This window comes from Cyclopterus lumpus, chromosome 12 (assembly GCF_009769545.1).
Source record: "Cyclopterus lumpus isolate fCycLum1 chromosome 12, fCycLum1.pri, whole genome shotgun sequence".
Lineage (NCBI taxonomy): Eukaryota > Metazoa > Chordata > Actinopteri > Perciformes > Cyclopteridae > Cyclopterus > Cyclopterus lumpus.
Genome location: NC_046977.1, coordinates 13,612,535 through 13,626,043, shown reverse-complemented (window position 1 = coordinate 13,626,043; position 13,509 = coordinate 13,612,535). Strand labels below are relative to the sequence as shown.

Below are 13,509 nucleotides of genomic sequence, written 5' to 3'. Positions count from 1 at the left end.
CCTTGAGGTCTTTGCTCAGTCCGTCTGACCAGAATACAAATAGGAACCCAAGAAACAACCAACTCCCAATTTGCATCACGACAGAAGCAAGTCGCAGCGGGCCTCTTTAACAAACTTCTTCAAATTCATTTTGGATTCTTATCTTTCACATGTCTGTCTGTTATTCACTCAATGGGAGATCAGAGATGCCATGACTTGTAACCGCACGCAGCAATGAGTCTGTTTCAAACTTCAAAATCCTGTATATGTATATCAGAGGGTGCCTTCTGCTTATGCGATTTCCCTCCTATAGCCCTGCAGTACAATCAGCTGTTTCCCCCCCCCTTCACGTGTTCTTTCCTCTCCCACCCAGTCTCATATGACCCAGATAGATGAGGGACAAAAGAAAATGGAGAAAGATCTGAAATGTATTGGACACACACCGTATCCATATTTAGCACTGCGCTGCTACCTTCCCATCACCAGGTCATTCTGTCCCAAGGGATGCTGGGAAGTCTCCTGATGGGGCCAAGCTAACATGGCGGGTTCTGATACTGAATGTCAGCCGACATCAGTGTTTAAATGTGTAGTGAAAACATGCAATTCTATGTGTTGGCATTTGATATTGAATTACATTTTTTTTTTTTATATCTATATATAGATATATAAAATATAAATAAATGATGCGCTTGATTGCATCTGGAAGTCTGTGCAACAGCTTGTCAAACTATGGAAGGACATTAACGACAAACGATCGCAAATGCAACCTGAAGAGCCCCAGTGTTAGCTATACTGGTATAGCCCAGATTTGGTGGCGAAACCTACAGAGTAACGTTACCCCAGTGAGAAATAATGAGCAAACAAGTCCCTAGATGCTTCCAACTACATCATCTGTGGTCCCTAACAGAACGTTAAATACCATGACAGACTGAGTTTTAAGTTTGAGAAAACAGGAGCTAAAGACCTTTGTTGCCGCTCAAGATATTTTCATACATTTTGACTAAAAAGTAAAGCTGGTGGTAAAGCGGCTTAAAGACCCTATGCTGTGGTGCTACAATAACTAGGAGTGAAAAATAAATGGAAAAATATAGCTCCTTGCACCAGTCCTACCAAAGTAAAATCTTAACCTGGCAGTCAGACACCATTTCTAACTTAATTTACACATTGTTCACTTGGCACTCAGGACCATGCTCAATGGTAACCAAGATGGATTGTCATTATGTCACCCACACTCCATCAAAGGCCACATTAACTGCATTACGATTCATTTCCAGCCCACGTCTTGCACAGCAGCAATGGTAACTCAACAGAAAAAGCACAAACTGTAACGTCCTAACATTCATGAGTTGTCAGCACTTTTAAGAGGCAAATAAGTAAGAGACAATGATTTAATTAAAGGATAAAGCTTGTGTTCAATTTTTATCATAGTCTAAAATTCTCAAATGAACAAAACAATGTGCAACTCCCCTACTTAATATTTTCTTGCGTCCCCGTTTGAGGTTCCTACCGAGGACAAAAACTGCTCACCAACTTAGTTTCACTTGTAGGATTTCAAAACTGCAGTTTAGGATTGCACATTTTAATCACACGAGTAAATGGTGCATTTTGATGGAGACTTTCAGTTGTTGAATACACATTTGGCGTTCTAACCAAATAGTATTTACAGCAGCAAGACAAGACGGTGTATGTGGGATGGATTAATTATACTACTGTGTGTTCATGGTAATAAAAGAACATGTCGAGTGGTGTGTGAGCAGTGCTCGTTTAGCATCTCACCACAGGAGTTCTCGTCACTGCCATCGGTGCAGTCCTCGTCTCCGTCACACTGCCAGACGGACGGGATGCAGCGACCGTTTCCACACTGAAACTGGCTGGCCTCACATTCCGTCTTCGTACCTGCAGAGGAAGACACAGTATGCGATTATAGTGCAAAATGTAGACAGAATTAACATTTACCATTTGTTTAATGTAATTTGCTTCTTGTTTAGTCCTGGCAAGATTCCCTGCAGTACTTAAAGCTGGCAGTCAGAGCCAATCTCAGCCATCACTGAGGGAGCTCCACATGTTTTTTTTCCAGAGAAGGTTCTTAAGAAACATGCTTTACCTACTGGCTGAAACATCCCAGTCATTTATAAACGCAATGCACAGAAGAGAAAAAACATCACTTAAACACACACACTGCTGATGTATGAACACTCCTGTGTTTTCTGAAGATGACACATCTATATTTTAGTGGGGAACTAAAGCTCAGTGTCCTGAAAATGTCTACTGGCTAACATCTGTTTAACTGTCTGGCAGGGCGCAGAAAGTGACAGCGGAAACAGGGGAACCAGGGGAATTCCTTTCCATTATCCAAAACCATTTGCCTGACTTGCAGTAAAACATTTCTAGTGATTTATCATTGTACTTTACGGTGGAATCGATCACAAACCATCGTAACAGCGAGGTGGCATTCGAAAATAAAAAGTAGCAAACCTATGAACGCCAAAGGGTATATTGTAAAAGATTGAAGATTAAGCAAAGCAAAAGGATTAAAAACATTCGAGGGAGAGAATACGTGGCTATTGTCGAGCTCATGGAAATCAAGATACAAGTCACAGCATCCATCGATGCTGAAGTCAAAGTGTGTCAGCATCAATTCTCAGTCTGGTAGAAACAATAGTGAAACTACAATAGAAACTAAAGTCACAAAATACAATTCTCCTCCCACAAGAGAGGGAGCTTTAGTACTGCAGCATGCAGCCTTAAAATAACACCGTCTGACCTTGACAGTCGTTTTAGTCTGGACTGCGTGTCTGTCAGTGAGGATAGAAACCCAGGAGCATTCAGATGCAGCCGAGTCACTGAAGAGGTCAACTACTTTATTTAAAAAAAAGTGATCACATTGTGCCAGTCAACCTTTTGGGCTGCAAGGAGACAAAACAAATTTGGGGGCCAAAAGGAGTAAATAAGCTTTTTTTTTACAACAGTTTTGTATTCTTGTACGAATGGAAAAAAGCTTTTTAAAACTGCATTTAGTCACTAAACAACATTATGACGAAAACTGTTTAAGTGGGTCAGCAGTTCCTTGAGGGAGAGAAACATTCGCTCTTGATTCAATTTTAACCTGAGGAGCCTAGGTCCTTTAACTGAGCCAGCAACACACAACTGAAGACCTGCATAAATAAAAATGGTGCCCAAGTTATACAATCTATGGTTCTACCGACTATGTAGCTGGAGCCACCAGTCATAGGATGTAGTTTCAGGTTCACAAACAGCACTGTACAGAGAGTATGTTTGGGCTTTGAACTGTTGGCTGGTCCACTTCACAGCATAGGAGGCGGTAGAAATACAGCCAACAGTGCCAACAGCCTGCAGACTTCCATTCAACCAAGACTACACCAGCTGCACACCACGGTCATGTTACAGAGGAGAGGGCGCGCTGACCTTTCATCCACATTAACCATTTCTAGCACACCAATTGAAGCATAATACATCAATGTTTTAAATCTGGACAAACTATTTACAAATGGACAGATAATGAGGGAACCAAACGCGTTGATTACCACCATAGAGCAGGAAAACCTTCCTCATTAAAGTTCATACTGCTCACCGTGCGACCCTCTGACCAGTAAAGAAACTCAATAGCAAAGAGTGCTGCAGCTAAAGACGGTTGAATGTCAGGCCAACTGCAGCCGCAACAAATGCTGGTTTTCAACAAATGTCAGAAAATTAAATATGAAGAGTTGCCCATTACAAATTCCTGGAGCGCAGGGAAATAGCATTTACCTTTAATTCTCATCTTTAAAAACTGACAGTGGATAAGTTGAAACCTTGGCTTTGTCATTTGATTACTTAATCTACAAGAACAATTCACTTTGATTAACCGAAACGAAAAGCCACATACAGATCCTTGTGTAGACAGACATTTGCAATGGGTAGCATTGGAGTATAGAGAGCTACAGAGGAAACGACAGGGCCAAACGAGTTCAAAACCATGACAAAAGATGGTGCGGGAGTTCTCAGCTTCCATCTTTTTTCTTCAGTATAACAAAAACAGGAAAACACATTTCAGAAAACTGTCTACATTTGTACGACATCATTTTTTAAATTAGACAACCTCCGAGTCTTGTTGCCTTGGTTATGTGTACTGCATCACGTAGGTCCTTGGCTGGCTGGAGCAGAGATGCCATTGTGCCAACTGGATTATTTAACCTTTAACCAAAGTCTGCTTTTTTGAGTTTCCTTGTTTCATTTTACACAAACATTTAACAAGCCTTATTTTCGTATGTTTTAGTTTGTAATTGCCAAATACATCTCCCTCCATTGTTTTGGCCAGCTTTAGTCGTAATATCTATACAGCATACCTGTGTTTGCAAGTGTAAAATAACCCATTTTAGGAAATAAGACAGATTTATCCAACTAAAACAATGCATTTTAAACCATTACAAGTTTTGTAAAAAAAAAAAAAAAAAAAAAAAATGTATCTGACCAAGACCTTGTCATGCAAAGAGGAAACAGACAAATGAGTCAAGGCACAACTAGTAACTTCCTGTATTTTTTTTTAAGCCAACCAGGAAAAGAAAGACCATTATTAAATTGTACTTTGAGAGGCTCACTGCCATGCATTCAGTGGGTTGAGCTTGGAGGGCCTCTGGAAATTTCACCTCACAAAAATGTTGCTGTAATTGAACTGAAGTCTGGTTTTGCAAGCTTTTGATCAGAGCATCCCACTGGTGATGCAAGTCGGGCCCTGTACAGCAACTTGTTCTGGTTATACAATGATCTATACTTAACCAGACACACTGGGCCGATTCAAGAATGTGGTACATCTTGTCCATTTGAGACTCAGTTTGCCTCGGCACCACAATCACTGGGATACCGCTCAAAGATCTTTTTCACTAATGCCACAATTCACTCTTTATCCTACAAAAACCTCAAGCCCTAAATGTCACCCGACTTGATGTAGAAAGACAGATTTAATCAAATCCTGACTTGCGTGTTGCTTTCAGATTCCAACTTTATCTATCCATTTAAAAACCATGTAATCTGCTCATGAAGTGGCAAGTGTGATTATTAAAGTCACAGATACCCATGCACAGGTATGGGAACTGTTCACCCTTGGATGATAGTTACCCTGTGTATACTATCCAGTGTTCTTGTGGAGCGCTGGTTGTGCCAGATTATTTAACCACATGATGCAATTAAGCCAGAAACAAAAAACAGGAAAGGAACTGGAAGGGACCACTTACACCAGTTGTGCTGCAAAAGGCACAAACTCTTACACATTAGAAAAAGCCTGAAGCAAAACACACCTGTCTTCGTCATCATGAGTCGTTTCATAAGTGAAATATTTCACACCAACCAAAAAGGTCCTGACTCATCTCAGCCTGACCTACTGCTGACGCACATTTAATGCAGACGGAGCCTCAGGCACCCGGTGACCAGTTAGTCCCGTGTTGATAAAGAGCAAACCACCATGTGACCTATAGAAGTATCAAAAAAAAAAAAGGAAGCAGACTTTGAGGAGTGAGTTTTTTCAGCAGTTCATTTGACGGATACACAGTTAAGCGCCTCAAGTACAAATAATGTGTACTTTATGTAGTTTTAGCATTTTCTAACATGTCAAAGAAGTTTACGTTACCGTGTCTTGCTTCTTCAAGGGTGTATTATCTGGGGTTACTATCTTAGTGTCTCTACAGAAACCCATTGACTTGCTGTCTGGAAAACTGCACACCCTGCACTTTGAGCCAATCAGCAACACAAAAGACTTAAATAGTAACTTTAAGGAAGCCTTCAACATGTTGTCTTGCATGATTAATGGCATGGCTTCTATGTCTTCAATTTCTTTGTCTTTTTTGTTGTGGGTTTACATAAATTAATGCAAGATTAGTTAAAGATGCATTAGAACACATAACTCGAGCCAGCAACATTTCTCCTGTGGCTGCAGACTGTCAAGTCCAAACCTAAAATGTGGTCTAAAACATATTTGTTGAATAAAAGGACATTTGTATAGCGCATGGGTAAATGTTTGGGTCCATTTTCCAGGTAATCATTTGGACAGACAGCAAGACTGTGATAATAGTGTCAGAGTCACACAAAATATGTGGCATTCGTTGAAATATTATGACTTCTTAAAAGGAATAAATGTTCTTATGATGCAATATGAAATTGATTTCTTGCTGACTGACCCTCATACACTTACTGTTGCATGCAAGCAAAGGTGTTGATGAAAATCTAGATTAACCTAGAAGGCCAATTATCTTTATACAGCAATTAACAGAAGATGCAAGTAAAAATCACAGCTCACTTCACATTATTATTCCCCTGCTAGTATTCCCCGTGGGTTTGTAAACATAGATTCAACAGACAGCTCAAATGGACCGTCTACCCAAATAGTGGATCATTGTGCGCTGTAGAAATGCTGTCACACTGGAGGTCATGGTAATGCAATTTTCCCCAGTAACAGAAATGGTTGCGCTGTACTCCTCCCTCTGTCCACCACTCCGCCCACATAAAGAATCAAGTGCACCCCCTCCTCACCTCCCCCCATATAGCTGAGGATCTGGGTCTCATAGTATCACAGTAACCGTGGAGGAAAAATACATCCACTTTAAATCAGGCAAGCGTTGCTGCTCTTGGTGCTAATTTGTGTTACGTCTTTTTCAAATAGGCTCACACAATCTCAATCTGTGTGTGGAGCTGAGAATGAGAATTAGGTGGTGGGTGTATGCTACTGGGAGAGTGTGCACATTGCAAGCACTAGTTTTGATTCACCGTTTCCTCCAAAGGGACATTTTCCACAGTAGGTAGGCTTTCAAGAGACTCTGCAAAACACAAGTAGCCCAACACAACCCTCTGCACCATTTCATAATTAACCTGCCTGCAAAACTACAACTGACATTATTATTGACTGCCTTAATATAACTATGCCAATGTTGTGTACATAGCCCATATAATGGGAGCCAGAAAGGAACCTCCAATGTCAGCAACTAGGCTTGAGCAAGGATTTTCATACCATCTTCATACTATATCACGGTCCTGCAATTCCATCTCAAACTCATTGAACAGCTCATAAAATTAGTCACAGTACTAAAAGAAAAAAAACTCAATGGACTGCAATCTTTTTGGCATAAGGTAGTGTAACATTTTTGGCTGCACCAACCAAAGTCAGTATAGTCATCAGAAACAAATTAAAGAGAAGATGGTAAAAGATGGGGGGGGTCTTTTTTAAATGAACATAATGGAGTAATGTGTAGAGCTGGAACAAGTTTGTTTTTTCTTCCAGATAATCATTTCACAGATTAAAAGCAACCAGTAATCTTCGTTTATTTCTGATTAACTGAAAAGTATTGACATCTGCAGCACTGCTGCAAACTCAATTACCAGGAGTTGGTAATAGTAAAATCAACCTTGGCCACTCAATTAGGCCCTTATTGGGGGCGGGGGTCACCTGCAGCCCGTAATTGGCCACGATAACTCCTCCCCCTCCATACCAGGACTGCGGTGCTCCAACCTACCAGTTTTATAGCGCTATATCAAGCCATTGTAAACCCTTACCCATGCCATCCCAGGCATGGGGAAGGAATAAATTAATAAATTACCAGCCTCGCTGGGGGTGGTGAAGGCAGGAGAGAATCCCCACAGTGGAAGAGAAAAATCAGGACACGCATAGAGGCTAAGGCAGGACAAGAAGAATGGGTTTATTCGTAAGGACTGCGTGTCTGTTTCAGGGTGAAATTAATTAACCACAGGGCTAACCAACCATGGATGAGTAGCAGTAGCTGTTCAGCAGGCGACAAACCACACGGGCCTCTCCATCCCCCCCTTTCTCTACCCCATTGCATTTCTACAGGCGAGCAAACACTCAAGCCTAATGAATCTCATTTAAAGACGAACACATTCCTTTTAAATAAAATGTTACGTTTACACAAAAAAATAGATTTTAGCCCCCCGAAAGACGTTAGTTGGGGTATTTTGGGGGGGGGGGGGGGGCAAGAAGAGGCGCAAGGTTGCCGAGCCCAAGGTGTAGACAAGCACGGTCATTCCTTCAAGGAGCAGCCAAGACAGGTGTACAGCTGGGTAATGTTAGCTAACCTCACAGGACAGTGCGAGTTTCACAGCGCCTTCGTTCTCAACGAACACACACACACACACACACACACAAACACGAACACACACACACACACACACACACACACACACACGCACACGCGCATACAGAGGACTCGAGACTCACCGTGGACGTGAATGCAGTGCTGGAGACATATTAGCATGGGCAGCAGAAGGATCCCCGGAGCGGACGTAACCATCTCTCGCAGCGTAACGTGCGGTTGCTAGCTGAGCGCTCGCGAGCTGCCGATCTGCCTTGCTGGCTCGCGCCGGCCTGCTTCGGCTTTGATTCGGTCGGTTCACGCGCAAACCGCACACGTAAAACAGACTCGCGGCTCCTGCAGAGACAACCGACCGAGCAGCAGCACGCGCCGAACAGAACTGTGCTCAAAGAGGGGCAGTGCGAATTGAACGGAGGCGGTCGTAGCGCAGACCACGCGCCTTTTGAGCTCGCTCTACTACCACGCGCCGTGGGGGCCGTCCTGGCTCCGGTTCACACCTCTCAAGCTGAAACCCATTTCCTAAAAGTTGACGCTGACGAGCGGCCCCGGTAACCGGTTTGTTAATGGTGCTTCACGGAGACCGTCACGGTTGAGGATGTTATTCCTCCCTCATTATAGGCTGCGTCTTGGAACAGTGTTAACCCTTCACCATCCGCATAAAATAATACAATTATGATGATATCGACTTTATTTACATACTTTATTTACTATTCTAATAGATCTATCTATCTATATATATATACGTATATATATATATATATGTATATATCAGGTATTGTATACAAATAAGAAAAAGAAAGAAAATAAATCACAATTATCATCAATATATCAAAATGACAGAAGATCAAGTTATTATTTGGGCAGCTATAGAATAAAAGTATCCATAACAGTTCAAAAGCACCATCTGTTTCCTGTGGGTTGCATTGCTGATCATCTTGTGAGAGCAGCTTTTTTTCAATGAGTTAAAATCTCGTAACCAAACTCAGCTCTTACATTTTCTTCCCTCCGTGTGCCTGATGCCATTTTTCCCCATTTTGATCACCATGCCTTTTGGATTTTCCAGAGGGCTGCGCGTGCTGCCAGGTTTCATAGGCTCCCATCAGTTCTTATCAGGATTGAGCCTCATCTTCAGTGATGGCTGACGCCTGCTGATACACCCCAAGGCTCAATCTGTCCCAGATTTTTACATCCCCTGAAAAAAACACACACACAAACTGCTGTAAAATTCTTTATGGGGAAGTGTCTCTCTCTGACTGTCAGTATCTCTTTCTTGCAGAGACCTCCAAACACACACACACACACACACACACACACACACACACACACACCAATGTCATATATAACGGTTGGAAATCCAGTCTTTTATGAAAATACAACTGTGGAAAATCATTATTTGCAAGCTCACTGGCAGGGAGCTGAACAGTGAAGATGACACTAGAAATCTAAATCCACCCGCTCTTCTTATTTCACTTGATAACAAGCGCAGTAACTGCTGGGAGGAATAAGAGCGTTGGCGAAACAATGAGTAGAGAGAAAGAGAAAGTGGTCACCGTATATCTCTAGGGGAGATGCGGTTGTTGATCAGTAAACATACCAGAATTGAGTGAAATCAACCACTCTTTTGGCGTTGGTTGGGGTGCTCAGAACCAAATCAGCACGCTGAGGGTGCGTATACCACAACGGAGGCAATGAAATCCAATCAAGAAATGTAATAAATCCATGAGTTTAAAGGCCCGTCAGCCAGCTCAGCCTTCGACGCGTTGAGACATGTGAAGGTTGCCCTGAGTTTAGCATTTATGGAAATGCTTTCAAATAAAAGGTATAAACAAAAACGGAGCACGCCACTGTGACCAGTCTGTGTTGGCTGCAAGCTGATTGGTTGCTTTAGAGAAGCTAATGATTTTATTCTATTTAAACATGGCAGCTAGATGCCACCGCATGGAAATCAACCTGCACACCACCCAAGGTGAACATTTACAGTACCAGGTGGCTCTGTGTAAGCCACTTTTCTCCCACATGCATGTTCAACTATAATTGTTCTGTCAGTGTCATGTGGGATTAGAAAGAGAATAATTTGATTTTCTATGGAAGACATCCTAGTTATTTACTAGATGACAATGTTCTTACATCACAACTATGTTTACTTTGCAAAGCACCAATGTATATTGGCGTCAAGGCTTTACACGTATAACTTGGAAACAAATATATTTGTAAGGCCCGGCCCTTGGGGAGCGGCTCCCAGCAGGAGGGTGGAGAACAATGTCAAGTAGTGTCCAGCAATGTGCAATGAAACAGCAGCTTGATGGCTGGTTATATAAAACAACAAGCAACAGAGAGCCGTCTGTTACAAAAGGGGAACAAAAAGAAAAAGCAATGGAACTCAGCTGCAGATGGATTATAAAACAAGGCCCAGCAGGGTTTTAGCTTGTCATTTTCATCTCATCATGTTCAAATCCATGAAGCGACACTTTCAAGGCAGACTGCACACAGCCCACAGATAGCAACACTTCTCCAGACCAAACAGCTTTATCCTCATCTCACCGGGAAGCTGTGGGGGCTCTCGTCACTGGCTGCAAGCATATATTTAATCACACCCAGATCAGGGCCAGGTTTCTGAAGATGCTTGTGGCCAAAGGGGAAGCTTCTTTATCTCTCTGTTGGGGGTAGGGGGGTGGGGGTGGGGGGGGGGTGGGGGGGGGGATTTGTATTTTCTCTACTTAGCCCGTCGAGAGAAGGAAAACAAGGCTCTGCTGGGACTTAATACCACACCAGACTGATTTATCTTCTCCAAAATGAGCCGTGACCTTGTCAAATAATTATTATAATGAGCCACAGCATTGATGTATATAAAGTAATGTATTTCACTTAAATTAGGAGTAGATAAAAAAAAAAGAAGAAGTCAGTACTCTAAAGCACAGTGGCGGTGGAATAAAACACAAACGTATTGTCAGAATAATAAACAAGCATAGAATGCATGGATGCTTATATATAATTTCTGGATGGCTGGACCATATTCAGCATGCTAATTCGCTCATGAGTGATCAGTCTAGAAACCTGCTGGGATCTCTGTTTGGCCTCATAAGTGCCGTTCAGCACCACAGACAGCGACACACAAAGCCGGTTCCGCAATCTTGCATCTTCTCGGTGCTGTTGCAACTTCTCAATCAAGGAGTCAAGGAACTGAAGTCGTTTGCACGGCAGTGTGAGAACGTGCCGGACATGGCACTCATGGTATTTATTGGCTGCTCTGTTTTCTTGTTCCATGCCAAATTTAGATACCATGGAACGTCCATCTCCCTGAGGTTATCCTTGGCTTCCAGCTGCGCCCCTGTGGAGGTGGTCCTCTGTATGCAGCCAGGACAGTGACTTTATAGTTTGTGGCATTACAAAATGCAATTGAAAACAAAGTCTGAACTTAAAATGATTGCCAAGTGCGTTGCACATACAAGGAATTTAAGTCGGTGTCATTGAATCCCTTGTATTTAAAAAATAATTGTCTTGGCACTGAAAGTTTTACTAAAAAAAGACTAAAAAAGAGGAAAAGAAAAATATTAAATGTAACGCACCTAATTCTTTTTCACCATGCACTTCTAATACATATATATATATTATTATATATTTTTTGCTTATAATCTTGTTTGTCTCCATGTCAATGTGCTTTCAGTGACAGTGGTCAGTTAATTCTCTTCCTCAAAGCTTTTTCTCTTTTCGAAACAAAAAATACTGTTTGAAAACGCTTTTGGTGATGCACACATTTCATGATTGTTTGGCTTGCCAACTTAGTTTTTTTGAGTTGGGAAAGGGCTCAGAGGCAGATTTGGGGGAAAATAACACCCACAACAACTGTTCATGAGAAAAAGTACATAGCACTGCAGCTGCCCCTATGCACTATGCACTATGCATCAAAAGTTGACGCATAGTGCATGACATAATACTTCACATGGCACCTTGAACTTCGATCCTCTTGCTTTTATCTGCTGTGCAGAGTAAGAATGGCCTGAAAAGCATTCTGGTGGTTTGTATACTGCAAACAATTAGATGCAGTAAGACATCCTGGTGTTTTATACATTTTGCATTTCCATTTGCCTAAGTGTTGGGACGTACTGAATATCTTTCTGGCATACTAAATAGTGTATTAGTATGGATATTGCTTTCCGGTCACAGGCGGCTGAAATGATCCCTGTGTGACTTATTACACCAGACTGAAGCGGAGAAGAAGCCACACTCGAATCACACATGGACAAGCCGCCCAAATGTATGATTTATGCTCCATTGTCAGTATTGTTTCACACTAAGTTTTCGTTTTATAAGAGGAAAAGAGAAGGAAAAAGCAAATTGTGTCCTAAATTCATATACTGATCAAGCAGGCTGGATTTAACCCTTGAGAGAAGTTCTGCAGAGACGGCCCGGTGTCTTAGAACAGGGGACTTTTGAATAAACTCTCTCAGAGACTCTTCCCACACACCAGATGTTACTCTCACATTTTAAGCAGTAAAAGGTGACAAACGTGACGTTCCACAGCCCGAAGAGAAAGATTTCAAGACAAGATAACAACGTCAACAACAGGATGTGAAGACCCCTAAGGAGTAACTGAGGCCTTTCTTCACTCACTCACTCACACACACACACACACACACACACACACACACACGCACACACACGCACACACACACACACACACACACACACACACACATGACCTCTCTCCCCCCCCTCTCATTTCTAAACAAATGTCAAAAAGACCCTGACCAGATCAAGTCATAAAACAGGACAGGGGCCGACTAGTTGGTGTAGAATTCTCATCAAGTAGGACTGAATGACACTGTATGAGTCTTCAAATGAGTCGACACCCCCACTAAAGTTACCCAACAGGTGATTCCAGAGGAGTAGACCTGTCTCCGGACTCTGTGAGAGGAGAACTGGACGAACTGCGTAAACATCAATTCAAGACCAGGCCCACCATGTGGCCACATTGTCTTCTAAGGTCTCCTTATTCCATACATTTCAGAATAATATTTTGACAAGTTGTTAAAGTCAGTGTTAGTAACACCATGTCTACATTTCAGTTAGTTACACGGACAACGTATGTTTTTGCCATTGTATTTTTTCTGTTTGTATTGTGTATTAATAACCATGTGATGTCATTTCCATTCATACAAATTGATGCTTGTGTGAGGTTTGGTGCTCCTGGTCCACAGTGGGGGAAAGTCTGGGACTTAAATCCGTGCAAGATAGCAAATTAAATTATTTCAATATTGCGAGTCAAAGACATTTGAATAGTTGCTGAAAGGTAAATCACAAGTTATTAGGGGTGTCTTACTCAAGATCAGTAAATGTGCATTATGAAGCACACACCTGTGACTTTTTCTTTTCAGGATACTCAGGAAGCTGCAACCTCAAAATTTAGATACATAAATAAAATAAAAAACACAGGAGG

General features: G+C 42.0%; 1 protein-coding gene across 2 annotated transcripts in view; it reads right to left on the bottom strand.

The window, feature by feature from the left end:
- Positions 1-8,637, bottom strand: part of vldlr (very low density lipoprotein receptor) — a 40,734-nt gene extending 32,097 nt beyond the window's left edge. For both annotated transcript variants that reach the window (XM_034547314.1, XM_034547315.1), the window contains exons 1-2: positions 8,198-8,637; positions 1,756-1,875 (exon numbers count right to left, since the gene is read on the bottom strand). In XM_034547314.1, the coding sequence (XP_034403205.1) occupies positions 1,756-1,875; positions 8,198-8,270 (193 nt within the window). In that variant the 5' untranslated portion in view covers positions 8,271-8,637. The remainder of the gene's footprint in view (positions 1-1,755; positions 1,876-8,197) is intronic.
- Positions 8,638-13,509: the final 4,872 nt, after the last annotated feature.